This window comes from Pteropus medius, unplaced genomic scaffold, assembly GCF_902729225.1.
Source record: "Pteropus medius unplaced genomic scaffold, Ma_sr-lr_union100, whole genome shotgun sequence".
Taxonomy (NCBI): domain Eukaryota; kingdom Metazoa; phylum Chordata; class Mammalia; order Chiroptera; family Pteropodidae; genus Pteropus; species Pteropus medius.
Window position 1 is genome coordinate 30,921,003 of NW_024351730.1, and position 15,357 is coordinate 30,936,359.

At 34.5% G+C, this 15,357-nt stretch overlaps 1 protein-coding gene across 11 annotated transcripts in view; it reads right to left on the minus strand.

Annotated features, from left to right (window-relative positions):
- The window catches only part of WDFY3 (WD repeat and FYVE domain containing 3), a 226,914-nt gene that overhangs the window by 75,437 nt on the left and 136,120 nt on the right, over positions 1–15,357 (minus strand). For all 11 annotated transcript variants that reach the window (XM_039845642.1, XM_039845638.1, XM_039845639.1 and 8 more), the window contains 7 exons: positions 14,095–14,255; positions 11,124–11,235; positions 9,167–9,357; positions 7,811–7,963; positions 4,007–4,080; positions 3,762–3,923; positions 2,351–2,445 (listed from right to left, as the gene is read on the minus strand). In XM_039845642.1, the coding sequence (XP_039701576.1) occupies positions 2,351–2,445; positions 3,762–3,923; positions 4,007–4,080; positions 7,811–7,963; positions 9,167–9,357; positions 11,124–11,235; positions 14,095–14,255 (948 nt within the window). The remainder of the gene's footprint in view (positions 1–2,350; positions 2,446–3,761; positions 3,924–4,006; positions 4,081–7,810; positions 7,964–9,166; positions 9,358–11,123; positions 11,236–14,094; positions 14,256–15,357) is intronic.

Consider the following 15,357-nt stretch of genomic DNA (forward strand, 5'->3'; position numbering starts at 1 on the left):
CAATGGAAAGTACTGGAAGTGCTAAGGAATGGCTGGGCATCAGTGGCCCAGTGTTCTAGGTTCAGCTCTGCCACTAATGGGCTGTGGGTTAATAAGTCACCATCCACATGATTCCTTTTATTCCAGAACTGAAGTTCAGGCTAAATAAACTTTAACTACCACAGTTATAAGCTTTCAATTGTTTGGGCAAGGGACTATTTTTACCCTTAAACACTGAAGGGTAGTCAAACTTAAAGAGGAATTCGATTCTCTCCCCTTCTAAGAGGCACAGGACTGGTAATTTACAAACTGTCTCGTTGAAAGCATACCATACAAGGTAAATTGATATAGGGGTTATTTCCTTTCAATTATTTCTTTTCAATAAAATAACAATCCACACAGAATTTTAAAATTTTCAAATTTTTTTCGCAATTTTTATGTCTAGTTTTCTGTCAATTATGCTTCCCTTAATTTTCAAATACAGTTTTAAAATAATGAACTCTGAAAGAAATTTCCAGACTAACTCTTCCCACTCAAATTGATGCTTTATTCCATAATGCACTGTCCTTTTATGCTGTTTATTTTGCATTGATCATTATATCACAATTCAGCATTATCCAAGCCATTTTATTTTTTTGTAGATAAATCCTGAATAGTGCATAAACTACTCGAAAGAAAAAACTATAGTTAAATATTTTTGGAACATCATATTATACTTAATACAGTCTTTAGTCCATAGTGCATAAACGATAAATGTCACATACTAACAAGACCAGCAATGTGTTTCTGACTTTACTATTTCAAATGGCAATGAAGTGATGAGGTTTGCGGATCAACAGAAAATTTTGCTAATCTACACGGCCCTACTACTGTGCTAGTATCAAATAAAATTTTGCAACACTAGGTGTGGTTATTGAATTCAATGATCAGCAAGATATGTGGAGACTAGAGAAATATTTTTCCCATATCTCTTTTACGCCTGAAATAAATGTTATATACTTCCAAAGATTTAAAAAGTATTTTTGCTTTCTAAATTCTATTTACTTGGCTTATATTAATTCAAAATTTAGAAATAATCCTTGTATATGGGAGAAAAATATAGAGTTTAGAAAGTTTAGAATGTTGGTTTGGACAACCTGGGTTCAAATATAGTAGTGTGATCTCAGGTAAATTTCTTTTACTTAATCTTTCTCAACCTCAGTTTCCTCCTTTGTAAAATTGGGGTAACAACAGTACCTATTTTATAGGGTTGTTATAAGATTTATAAAGTACTTAAACAGCGACTGGCAAATATAAAATACTCAATAAGTGTTATCCATTGATTTGATCTTCATTCTTCCCATCCAATGCTAATTTGCTTTACAAAAGAAATCCTAACAATGTTCCAAATGAGTAGGCAGTAGGTAAGTAAGTGGTAGGGGGGCCTTATGTTCTACTCTGTGATTTGCTGGAAGCTACTTAGCCTCTCAAATCTCATAGCTTCTCCTTTGAAAAACATGATTATGCCACTTTCTCTTCTTATACATGAAGCACTGGAGAGGCTGTGCTCCAGATGGTATAGCCAACATGGAGAACTTCTTTGTGAGGCACCGAAACTACCATACTAAGACTATTTATTTTCCACTCTCCAGGCAGATGTTGGAAATTACTTATGATATAATTATGGAATAATGTAATAGTATAATAATGTAAAGAATGGTGAACAAATATAAGAGATTATGAATTTAATTACAGGTCAATCTAAAAGGTCCTTTCAATGCTGTCCAAGAAAATCTCCTGTCCTAGGTAGGATATACATTGGATATACATAGGAGATACAGAGAGGGAAAAATATACATCGAACAAATAAAATTAAAAAAAAAAAAAATTGCTGTCACAGGCCCAGAATCTTACAACTTATGAAATTATTTTTATTTTATATTTAAATAAAACGATTTTGATGAAATGGTCTTTCCCTAAGTGAATACTAAATATTTAACAGGGAAATGAAAATAATAGTAATATAGATATTATTCACATTAGCAAGTACCTGTGTTCCTAAAGAGATATACATAAATACAAAGAAATTAAATAATGTTAAGAAATCACCCTGGAAGAGTTTGCTATTTAAAGAAACATTGTTATAAATCCTCTAAAAATGAGAAAGATTTTATTTTTAAAGTAAAATTCACACCCTATTCAATTCTGTGGGTGATTCTGAACTTCTGCATATTGTATAGGCTTGATTTAAGACAAATACACCTGTGAAAGACCAAAAGAAGCACTATGAGGAGAAAAGTAATATAATATTATCACATATAATTCAGGTCTAACTTGTGCCAGAAGAAAATACAGCATAGTGATTAGTCTTCAAGCTCCAGAATCAACTCACCAGTGTCAAGTTTCTCTTCATTGTTTATTTCCATAACTACAAATTTCTCACAAACTGCAAAGGTTGGTAAAGTAGAAGAAATAAACTGACCAAACCTATAAATAAAGGGAAAAAAAGTCATGAATTTTATTTTTTTCTTTTCTCAAAACAAACAACAAAATACAAAGAAACAAAAAACAAAAAAATGAACAACAAAACAGTACTTCTTATTTTAATTAATCTTTTACAGACCTTTAGGTGATTGTAACTTGTTTACTTGCTCTAGGACTACCACAACTAACATATAAGTTACGATGTTTTAAAATATAGGGAAAAATATACCTCTTCAGAAATGAGTCCTTTAATGCACTAACTCAAATGATCTCGAGAACCAAACAGCACAATCCAAATTAAAATGACTTAAATTATCTATATGGATCCACTCCATTGTAACCTAGAAGTTAACAACTTGGGTTTGAGAAACACAGGTAAGGTTAAAATCCTGGCTCTATCAGTTTTTAATCTCGTTACTTGGGGCAAGTAGCTTAATCTTTCCGGGCTTTAGTTTCTTAATTTGTAAAGTGGAGAACGGTTTCAGTGATCATTTTAGCAAAGTGATCATTATAGTACCAGGATAAAACTGAAATAAATATTGTTAATAATAACAATGATCTCCAAAATAATTTTCAACTCCAGTTTTAAATCCGTCAACAAGTTAAAAAGATGTTTTTGCGGTAAATGAATATAAAAGTGAGTGTTTAATAAGTAGGTGTGATTTCACCTGTGCCTGGGAAATTACAAAAAAAAAAAAGTGGTGGTCAATTCCAGCTTAAGCAATTCTCTATTTGGAAAACACTTTGGTTAGGTAGTTTTTTTCCTTACGTTATTTAAGATGGAAATTATGTGAATGTTAGAACATTTCTGTAGACCATTAAGACTAGGACTTAAGCCATATTTCACATTAGCAGCAAAATAATACATCATATAAAGGGTTTGAATATGCAAAAATAAAATATCATCTTCTGGTTGGGTGACAGAATAAATATAAAGGAGATGGTATGCCCACTATGGCTGTGTGTGTACGTGCACGTGTGCGTGCACGCACACACACAGAGAATTAGCAAGGCTCAGGGAAAAGGGACCGAGAATTCCTATACTGAGCACTTTTCTGTCCAGGACAATCAATCTCACTGGGTTCATTCCTACATCTTTTCTCACAAATATTTGATTATTAACTGATGGCAACAACTGGCTTTGCTTTACAAAGGCAAGATACTGAGACATGCATGTTTTCTGTGCCTTACAAAGATCCTGAATAGTATTAACATTACAAGTGTTATACAGGCATAAGAACCAATTACAGTCATCTCATTCGTCTTAACCTTACTGATACTTTCAGTTAATAAACAGACAAATACAAAAGTTTTGCTACCTGAGCAGATCATTGCTGTTGGGAAAACCTTGCAGTAAGAAGCTCAGCACATTACTAATAGCAGCAATGGTAGGTTGGGATAAAGACATATCTCGAAGAGTCAGTAGCAGCTTTGGGATTAGCTGGAATTCCCTCATTAATTTGGCATTCTTTGATGCTTCACTATAAGAGAAAGAAGACTTTATACATTATACTATCATCTCTTCTATAACTAAACAACAAAATATATAGGTATTAACCAATACCTGGACTCTGTGAGCAGTTCTATGAAGTGTTCAAATAAAGAAAGATGAAGTTCGTACGGTGCATGAAGCCAGACCTACAATAAAAATAAAAGAAAGTGGTATATTTAAGGTTAAAAAATACCCTGAATGCCAATCCAACAAACACAAATGCACCCATGAAACTTATTGCACTTCTTAATTAAATAAAATTATTTTATTATAATTTTTATTTCGTGAAGCCCTATAAAACTGCTTGTTCATATGACTTCTGATTCTGTTTTTAAAGGAATAGTTGCTATGAAATTACTCTACTAAACAACTGGAAAGGCAAGATATATGGAAAGTTTTCCTGGAATAAATGACTGAATATTATTATTCAATGATGTACACGATATACTGAATATAATAAATGGTATATACTGAACACAAAGACTGAATGACTAGAAGTTCGTGTGGGGTCCAAAACTGGAATTAACCACCACAAAATAGTACACCAAACAATTACTGGAACTCACAAAGAGCTGAAACTAGTTTGCACTCCCACCAACAGAGTATAGAGACCTTGTAATCCATGGTAGACGTCTCAGAAGTGTAATGCCTTAGTAGTGGGACTAAATTAGCACTCCACTAAAAGTTCTTCTAGGTTCTCCCTAATAAAGCTTAAAAGCATCAAGACAATTGCAACATCAGAGCAAAGTTCAATACTCTGTGAAAGGAATACAACAAAATCTAGCACTTCATGATGTAAAACTCAGCATCCAATAAAAAATTACCAAGCAAACAAAGAAAAAGAAAAATATGACCCATAAGTAGGAGAAAAAATCATTATTAGTAGTAGGCCAGAAATGACAGAGATGATGGAGCTATTAGAACCCCCCCCAAAAAGCTATTAAAAATGTGTTCCATCTGTTAAAGAATATAACAAAAAAAATATGAACATGATGAGGAGGGAAACAGAAGATAACCAAAGGCCTAAAATAAACTTCTACAGATGAAAAATTAAAAAAATCTAAAATAAAAAATATATTGGATGGGACTAACAGCAGATTAGACACTCAAAAAAAATCAGTAAACCTGAAGATATAACAACAGAAACTAATCAAAATGAAGCATGAGAAAAAAATGTTAAAAAGGAATAATTATTAGATAGAGCATTAGCGATTATGGGACAATATCCAGCAATCTAACTGTAACTGGAGTCCAGAAAAGGTGAAGGAGGGCACCAGGAAAAGCAGCTGAAGACATAATGGCTAAAAAATTTCCAATTTGATGAAAATGACAAACTCACAGGTCTAAAAAAGCCAACAAATCCCAAGGAGAAGAAACATTAAAATGACAATGGAGTGAATGACATCTTTAAGATACGAAAATAAAAAAGACAACAAGAATTCTATTCTCTGCAAAAATATCTTTCAAAAAAAGAAGAAAAAAATAAAGACTTTTTCAGATGGGAGCATTTATTCCCAGCAGCCAGGTGCTGTAGGAAATGTTAAAGGAAGTTCTTCAGGAAGAAGGGTTATACAAGAGGGGAATCTAGATCTACACAAAGAAATATAGATTGCCATGAATACTATGTATGTGGGAAATATATAAAAGAATTTTGAAAATATCTTTAAAAGATAATTGCCTATTTAAAGCTAAAGTAATACAAAGTATTGTGGGGATTATAAACATAAATAGAACTAAAATGTCTGTTAACAGCACAAAGGAGAGGGAGAAATGGAAGTATGGTGTTGCAAGGTTTTTACGCTACAGGTGAAGTGGTATAATATTCTTTAAAGATAGACTCAACTGTTACACATGTATGAATAGTATAAATTCTAAACCGACCACTAAAAGAGAAAATGCCTGTATGATATTAAAGTCATTTTATTTATACTTGTCAAACAGCTGTTCTAAAAAATAATATGAATTAAGTATTTATTTGTTATGGTTTAGAGTAATTAGGAAAACTATACAAAACCATGAAGAGAGCAAGGTAATATAAAATGAAGCCAACATATGTCAAGCACCTGAATTTCTGATGTTTGTATATTAGATTTTAATCAGAAATTTGAAATTAAAGATAATCCATGATTTAAATGTGTCAGTTGCTAGATGAAAACAAAGTTAGGCTCGGTTAAGTAGGTCTCCTTAGGACTCCCATAATTCTTTCTGCTTTCATAAGTTTTCAAATATCTGTGGATTTGTTTTTCTCTTCTAATGGACTAAATGCCTTGAGTCATGGATTCTGTCTTTATTTTCACATGCTCAGCACCTAATACTATTAACTGGTTCAAAGATGCTCACCAGACATTTTCCAAGAGGATGAGAGGTTTGTGTGTTACAATTTTGAATATCAGGCTGAGAAATATGTACTTTATTGTGTAGGAAGGGGAAATCACTGAAAGTTTTAGAATAGTGATATGATTATGCCTTAGAAAAAATTAGGCAAAAACACGGTAGATTGAGGAAAGGGGGTAAGCAATACGTTGAGAGGTTTAGAAGACTGATTAAAGCTTGGATTAGGATATAACAGTAGAAACAAAAAAGGTGAACTATATAAAATTAGAAGCAGAATCTATATGACTTAATATCAAAGTATTTATAAATAGTGAGGAAGGAGGAGGCTGATTTTCCAATTTCAAGCCTTAGTGAATGGGGAAATGGTGCTGTTTCTAAACAGAAGTTAGAAGGAAGAACTGATTTGAGGAAGGACGTTAAGTTCAGTTTAGGTGTTGTTGGGGCATAAAAATGGAAATGATGAGCAAAAATGTCTGGAATTCAGATGTCAAGCTAGAGATGTGAGAGTCAACTCTATAGACTTGAGTCTGCAGAACTAGGTGAGAATCTGAGAAAAGAAAACATAAAGGAAAAGATAAAAAACTTAAGGAAAAGATAAAGAAGTGAGGTTGGACACTTTTCATAAAGTAATAAAAATTTCATAGCCATAAAATTATAGGGAGAGTAGTGAGAAAAATATAAGAACCAGGATTGTTATGCCTGAAGGTAGCACAAGAACTAGGAGATGCGAGAGGGAAAGAGACTGCATCGTGTACTAAGAGCTATGGGTGCTGAGAACTGAGTGTATCACACATTGGCCAGGCTGCTAATAAGCTTTCAAAATAAAGTTTCAGTAAAGCAATTAGGGCATATAGCCTATTTGTCAAGAATTTAAAATAACTGACAAGACGGAGCTTACAGCAGTTATGAGGAAGAAGAGTTAGGGCACAGGTATCACAATGAGCCAACATTAAGTGCCAGGTGCCACGTGGGGTAGCAGGGAAACAAAGATAAAGATAGCTGTGACCTCTGCACTCATAAAGCCTAGTTTCACAGGGGGAGATAAATATATTTATGAAATATATAGTGATGAGTATGCAAAAAACTGAGAACAAGAAGTTAAATGGAGAAAGGATATGCAAGATTAAGTGGTGACTTGAGAAGACAGAGTGGAAGCGATTTATGGTAATAACAGTAGAAATAAAAATCTTGTTATTCTGGCAAAATGAATGTTATTACTATGCAGCTACTAACAACCCAAATTCCAGGCTCGGCTCCTATTTACTGAGGAAAAGTTTCTATCAGAAATATTTGATGAAAACATGTTTGTCTCTTGCAATGCGAGAGGCAGCAGCAAATTATATAAAGTGAGGTATATGCACTGTACCATTTCACTTCTACACTATTTGTAAAATGAAATATCCTAATGACATTAACATGAGCATCATGAAATTATAGAACACATCTTAGAGACAAACTTGTATAGTAATTAACTCTATCAATATGAAGAAAAAGAAATGAATTCATTGATCATATACCACCAGTCAGTGTTTATGAACATACTTCAAAATCACAAAGCAGATCCTGGAAAGCAGTTGAATTTGGAATAATGGAGGTCTCGTGTCCACTATCAACAGTCCCCACTAAGGAAAAAGTTAGATGGAGAATGTGGCTGTTCAGAAGGGAACGTTTCTTCTTAAGCAGCATTGCCAGCAACTGAAAGAAAGCAATCCAAATGCCTGTTATAAATCATCCTATATATGTAAATATATAAATATATGTAAATATATATACGTGTACACACACTGGAAAACCCTATGCAGAACAATTCCTGAGACTTCTAAGATGATTTCTAAATCCCATTACTCAATTATTAAAATATTCACTTTTATATAAACCCTTTCAGTTCAAATACATACTTAAATTGTTGTTGCCATCATATACAATTTTCTACTTTTTCTTTATATCATTTTATCAAAAGGACTTTTTCTTTTTTAACATTGTCTTCATAATTTCAGTTTTAAAAGGCTGGATAATATTCTATGGAATGGTATAGTATTATTAGTCATTCTCATACTATTGGAACATTTAGACAGTTCCTATTTTTTCATGATAAACAATGCTACAATAATTATAAAAGTTATGCAAAACACTTCTACTTTCTGTAGATTTAGTCACACACTTCTCAAAAGTGTGTGACTAAATCTACAGAAAGCAGAGTAGTAAACGGTTTATCCATTCCCAATAAACTAAAGTTAGAGAAGGCATTTGTTCCTACTTTATTTACACAACGGGGATTTAATTTTGCTCCGAATACTTGTTTCTCTTCTTACAGGTAACTTTCTGCCTAAACCTAGTAGAGACTGTGGACATATGAACACTGCATATTTTCAGTCTCATATAAGTTTTCAGGACTAGCAATGGCACATGTATTATATAGTGGCTTTCACCTCCCCTAGGAAGTAAGGGGGGGTAAAAGATAACTGAGTGTGGAGGGGAGACAAAGAAAATGGGGAGAGCTCTGGATCTATTACTGATCTGGCAGTTTCAAGAGCAGGTGGTAGTATGATCCTGCTTCATTTCATTACTATTTCTATAAAGAAGAATAATTCCAAACTAGCAAACCATTGTTCTGAAAATATATTCAAATATATCAAAGCAATACTGAAAATAACCTAGCCTGATTCAAGGGTTTAGTAAGTGAGATTTGATGAGGCAGGAGAAAAAAGATGAACCAAAAAAAAAAAAAGAAACGACACATATTCTCACTTGAAATATGTTAGTTTTAATAAAAACCAACTTTTAAAGGTTCCTTAGATAATACAATTCCTCTAGAGTTTGAAAAACCATGAAAAATAATAAAAATCAGAGGATTTTTTATGCAAAGGAAAGTGAAGGCAAAGCTTTATGGTTACAAACCTGGTAGCCCTTGATTCTCTCCATTTCTTTGCTGGCTAGTGGGTTACTCTTGACCACACAAACCAAGGCCTTGACTGCTGCATATAGCCCTTCCACATCAGAAGCCATGGCCACCAGGCCCAGAATGGCTGCAGCTCCACCAATGTACTGCAAAGTAGTGGCAACAGGCTTAGGAACAAATGTTCTTACTCCTGATTAAAAGACAGTAAAAAACAATTAAAATAAATTTCCCATGTAAACAAGAACTGAATAAATCATCTTAAGAAGTATTTAACTAATTATACATTATACTTAAAAACAAAAACAAAAACAAAAACAAAAAACGCCTTAATCCTAAAATAAAAATTCTAAAAAAATTCCTGGTAGAATTTGAGAGAAGGCAATAAATGCTCATGTATATACTCCCTGAGAAGAGCTGGGAAGTAAAAGTGCATAAAGAGCTGGGTTTGAGAGCAAGCACCAATGTTTCTACGTAGCTTTGGGTAACATACAGACTCAAAACTACAAAGGCCTTGGAAACTCATTTCTGAGGTAAGTGGTGGGGAATAACTTGGGAAGAGCAAAGGCACTTTAACACTATGAATTGGGGAAAGAGATGTCGAGAAGCCACCCTGGCAAAGATGACATATTCCCTATAGATAACCCACACAAAGCACATTACTGACCATTACTGAAAGCTTCTCCCAGTTATGTAATTTGAATAACAGTACATCAGTGATCCCAGAAGAGTGTAATTACACGGAAATACAGTACTGGAACTAACTTTGTGTTAACAACAACAAAAAATTCACATCTACATTCCTAACCCTGTTTTTTTTGTTTGTTTTTTTAATAAAGGACATTGTTGCAATGCTGTTTGTCTGCTAAGATTGAGTTTTTTAAAAATAAAACCGATATTCATTTTATATTTCTACGTGCTTTGCAGTATTCACGGTATTTTCATATCTCATGGCACTGGATTTTGAAAACTACCTTGTAAGGTAAGTAGGGTCAGCATTACTAGTTTATATATGACAACTGAGGTTCGTAGAGCTCAAACATCTGGCATAATGCCACATAGCGACAGAGTAGAGACTGGAATATCAATCTTTGAACTTTTTTAGTCATTGCTCTTTCTACTATACCACAGTGCTGCCATATTTTTGCAAAGGACATAGCGCAGTGCTCAGTATTTTTTTGAATCGAATAAAGAAAAACTACCATGTGCTTTAGTATAAATGAAACTGTTTTATCAATGCAATACAGTCAAAAAAGAAAAAGTTATGTACACATCACTGGGACAATGAAAACTGCCAAGGATTGATAAACATGTAGCATTCTGACTGGCACAACACTAACTTGTTAATTATTTTTGTTACTCTATAAAGGAACCAATATTATTTAGTGATTTGCACAATAAAATATATAATTGCTGGTTCTGAATTTTGGATTACATCTCAAGATTATCTAACCCCCGCTCCCCACCAAAAATCAACTCTTTCAAAGCAGGTATCAGGTCGAAGGCTCTGCAGAATGTCCACCAGCTCTAACTTTTATTAGAGTTGGGTTCAGTGTTTATACTCTGAAGTTCTCATTTCTAGGTCATTTCCAAAAAATAAGAGCGATCATGAGTGCCACCAGTGCTGCACCAAACCATGCAGCAATCATCGCTATTTCTAAGTCTTTACATCTGTCCCTAAATGTACTGTGAAATTTACCTTAAAATGACACAGACATATGGGGTCAGTTCTCATTAGTGCTCGCAAAACAGGGAAAAAGTTAATGGGATTTTTAGAAAAGTTATAATTTTTAAAATGGACTGGAGTTTGAGATTGCTACATTAGTCTCTACATATTGCAAGGACATTATAGGTCGGCACTATAAACTATAAATTTCAATACCACCCCTTCTCTGAGGAAAGTGATAGCAGATATGAAAGTAAATTAAGAAGTTGGAAACAGCAGACAATTTGACTCACCCAAGTATCCAATCAGAGTAGCCCCAACTGTCCGAGCAGGTCCATTAAGATGTCCCGCTGAATTGTGTATCAACTTCACAGGAGTGGCATTCTCATGAGAGGAAATGCCTAACTGAAGAATAGGAAAGGAAAAAGAAAATGTTACAGAAGAACAGTCTGAATTTTTATTTTTAAATTAATGCATATTTGGCATATAATATTATATTAGTTTCAGGTGTACAACACATTGATTTGACTTTATATGTCTACTATGTGCTCACCACACTAAGTCTAGTTATCTGTCACCATGCAAAGCTATCATATTACTGACTATATTCTCCTTCACCTTTGTCACCCATCCCTCTCCCACCCTCCCTTCTGGCTAGCATTAATTTGTTCTTTGTTTCTATGAGTCTGTTTTTGTTTTTGTTATGATTTTTAAAAAATTCTACATATTAAGTGAAATCATGCAGTATTTGTCTTCATCAGACTTATTTCACTTAGCATAATATCCTCTCAGTCCATCCATGTTGTTGCAAATGGCAGGATTTCAATGTGAATATTTTGATTAGAAAAGAAAAACAAACACGACTGGTAACATATATCTTCTCTCTCCCCTTATCAGAATATTAAAAAGGAGTGTTCTTTCTTTCTTTCTTTCTTTTTTAATGTGCAAACACTTCCAAAGGTGTGAAAACTTACAAAAAGTAAGTTAAATACAATCTACTGAGATAAAGATAGAGAGATGATCTTATGAAACAGCTTCAGGGGTCCTTCTGAATGAAACTATCATGTTTTTAGCTTCTCATCACTCAAGTACTTCTGATCAGTAAACATAATATTAGTTTTACTCCACATCCAAGTAAACATCACATAAGTTATCCAAGAGTTTATAAACATGATTACATAAAAGAAATGTTGAATTTTGCGCACATGTACTCGTGTGTGCACACACAGTGTTTTCAACCAAATATAACCATAAAACTTTACTTTTACTATTATCTGTGAACTAAATTTATGCACAGTTCATGTTCCTTAGAAGATGGTACATATGTTCACAGACGAACCTCTGCACAAGAGTTGTCAGTACTTTCTGTTCTCAAGTCCTTTCCTTCCAGTCTCTTTTATTTCCTTTCCCTGGGGCTTTGCCTCCTCTCATCAGCCAAAATAGCTTGTCAAGCTCACTGAGGACTCCCATGTTGCTAAATGCAATCAATGGTTAAGTACTTAGTCCTAATCTTTCTTGCCGAGCTGACACATTCGCCACAGTAAATTACTGATTTCTACAATATAAGACTTCCAATTTTTCTCCTTTCTTGCTGGCTGCTACTCAGTCTTCTTGGCTGGTTCTTCTTCATCTCCCCAACTCCATAACACTGGAATGTCCCAGGTATCAGTTTAAAACCTTTTCTCTTTTCTAGCTACATCTACACTTCGGTAAATGCACCCAGTTTCGTGGCTTTAAACACCATCTATGAATATCCATGACATTCAAACCTCTCCCTTGAACTCCAGATTCCTACTACTAATGGCTCTGATAGCTCCGCTAAGGTGTCCAATATGCTTCTCAAACATTTCCTAAACATAATTCTCAATATTCCCCAACTGCTTTTCCTGTAGTTTTCCCCAAATCAGAAAAAGTGACTTCACATTTTCCTGACTGGAGCAAATAAACCTTGGAGTTTTCCTTGACTCTTTTTCTCTTTCTTGTACTTCATACCCAATCTTTCACCAAAAACTCTTAGTTCAACCTTTAAAATATACCTCAAATGTGATCACTTCTCATCACAGCCACTGCTATCACCCCAGTTCTGACCACCATATTAATCATTATTGCACTGGCCTCAAAACTGGTTTTCTTGTTTCTACTTTTGTCTCCCTTCAATCTATTCTCAATAGAAGTCACAGTGATCCTGGTTAAAAGTAAGTCATAATGTTTCATTCCTATGTCTGGAACCCTATAACGCTTCTTATTTCCCCAACACCTTCACAATTGCCTCTGAATTCTAAATACTATTGTCCAGGGGTCCCCAACCCCCGGGCCGCAGACTGGTACTGGTCCATGGCCTGTTAAGAACTGGGCCGCACAGTAGGAGTTGAATGGTGGGCAAGTGGGCAAAGTTTCATCTGTATTTGCAGCGGCTCCCCAGCACTAGCATCACTGCCTCAGCTCCACCTCAGATCATCAGGCATTGATTCTCATAGGAGCACCGGTCCTTGGTGCCAAAAAGGTTGGGGATTGCTGCTATAGTACCTGTTACCTCTCTGAGTTCCTCTCCTGCTACCTAGGCCTTCTCCCATTTTGCTCTAGCCTCATGTGCCTCTGTGGCAGGCATGCACTTTCCTTAGGGCCATATCTCTCACCCTATAAGTCCATCCCATCCATTCTCTACATCCTCATTGCTTGCTGCCTCATGCGTCCAAGTCTGCTCAAATGTCACCTGCTTAGTGAGGCCTCCCCTGACGATCCTATGTAAAACTATAAGTTTATTTCTTTCCCCTTCCCTGCTTTATTTTTCTGCATAGAATTCTTCACCTTCTAACATACTCTTATTATTAGGTTATTTCTTTAGTTATTATTGTTTGTCTCATCCACTAAAATTTAAGAACCATCAATGCAGGAATTTTCTCTTTATCCACTGCTATATCTTGAAAGAAATGGTGCACACAGTAGGTGATCCCGAAAAAACTTAAGTTGTAGCCTTAAAAATAGCAGTTGTTTTCTTTAGTGTTCTAAAGTTTGATTTCTTAAACTGCTAATAAAAATAAAAGAATTAAACCATGAACTTAGAGAACAATTCTCATTTTCCAAATTAAGCTAATATCTAAATACATTTTGGCTTAAATTCAAAGCCAAAGAAACCAAATATAAATACAATGAAAGGCACTGTTTTCAGCAACCCCTCATATTTGGGTTGTACCCATAACAAAGCTCTGAAACATCTTCCCAGTGAGAATCAGTCACAGCTTACTGGGAAATCATTCTGCTTACCTGCTTAGCAATGGCTTTGCTGTCCAACTTGTTGTACACCTTCCGGATTCTTGCCACTGTTAGGGAAGACACAGAGAGTGCATAGAGGCCAAATGACACCTTTTCCTCTGGTACTAATGACACAGGAGATGGGACTACACCTTCGGATTTTGCATCTTTACCTTCAAAAGAAGAAAAATCCTTTTCAAAATCATTATCTTCCACCAATTTTCTATTCTTACTATCATTTTTAAGTTGGCAGACTTGAAAATCTTTTAAAATGGAACAAGGAAGCTGAATGTAAAAGCTGTTTTACTTAATTTTCAGCTCATTTATTTAATTATAAAATAAGGAAAACATAGAGCTTTACATTCTAAGTTTTACTCTAAAAATATGCTTAACATATAGCATAACCATAAAGGAAAAGAGTTTTAACTGTTACTAAACAAATCACAAAACATTTCCCTTAGAGTCAAAGGAAAAAAATAAATGAAAATGAGCAGAATGCCTATGAGCTTTGTAGTGCTAGGTCTCTCCCCAGTGACAGCCCTCAATACACGTCTCTCTCTTGTCTTCTAGACAGCACAGAGTGCAGTTAAGGACGTAAGTTTTGGAGCTAGATGGCTCATGGCTTAAGTATGAATCTGTGCTCTATCACTTCAAAGCTGTGTGACCTATATACATCTCTGTGCATCCGTTTCCTCATCTGTAAAATGGGGATGATAAAAACAGTATCTAACTTCCAGTATTTTGAGGGAATGAATAAATATTTGTGAAACGTTTAGGATAGCTATGTCCTTCACTCGTATTAACTTATTTAGCACATATTTAGTGCTCAAATAAGTGTTAGCTTTTATTAGATGCTATTTAAATCATGAGCGAAAGACAAATTACTTAGCCATAGCGTTATTATCATGTGTAATATAGTTGTCCTAACTCTTTTGAGATCTTTGGTGGAATGAGAACAAGGGAATGGAAAACATTATTGGGAAAGAGTACTACAAAGGAACTGTAGCTTAACATCAGTACCTTAGACTGAAAATTCCTTTTGAGAGAAAGGTTAACAAGGAGTGGACTGCAGGAGGAAAGGGATGAGGAAAATTGATGTTAACTGCTCTAACCTAAAGAATATATGTGTGTGTTTCTGGACCCATCCTTCCTTTAACAAGAGTAGACACACTTGAAACTGCTTCATATAATAGGAGAAATTATAGAAAGTAAAGAAGGTTGAGGTTAGACTCTTAGAGAATGTATATCTACATCTTGGAGTCAATAAAAGAAACT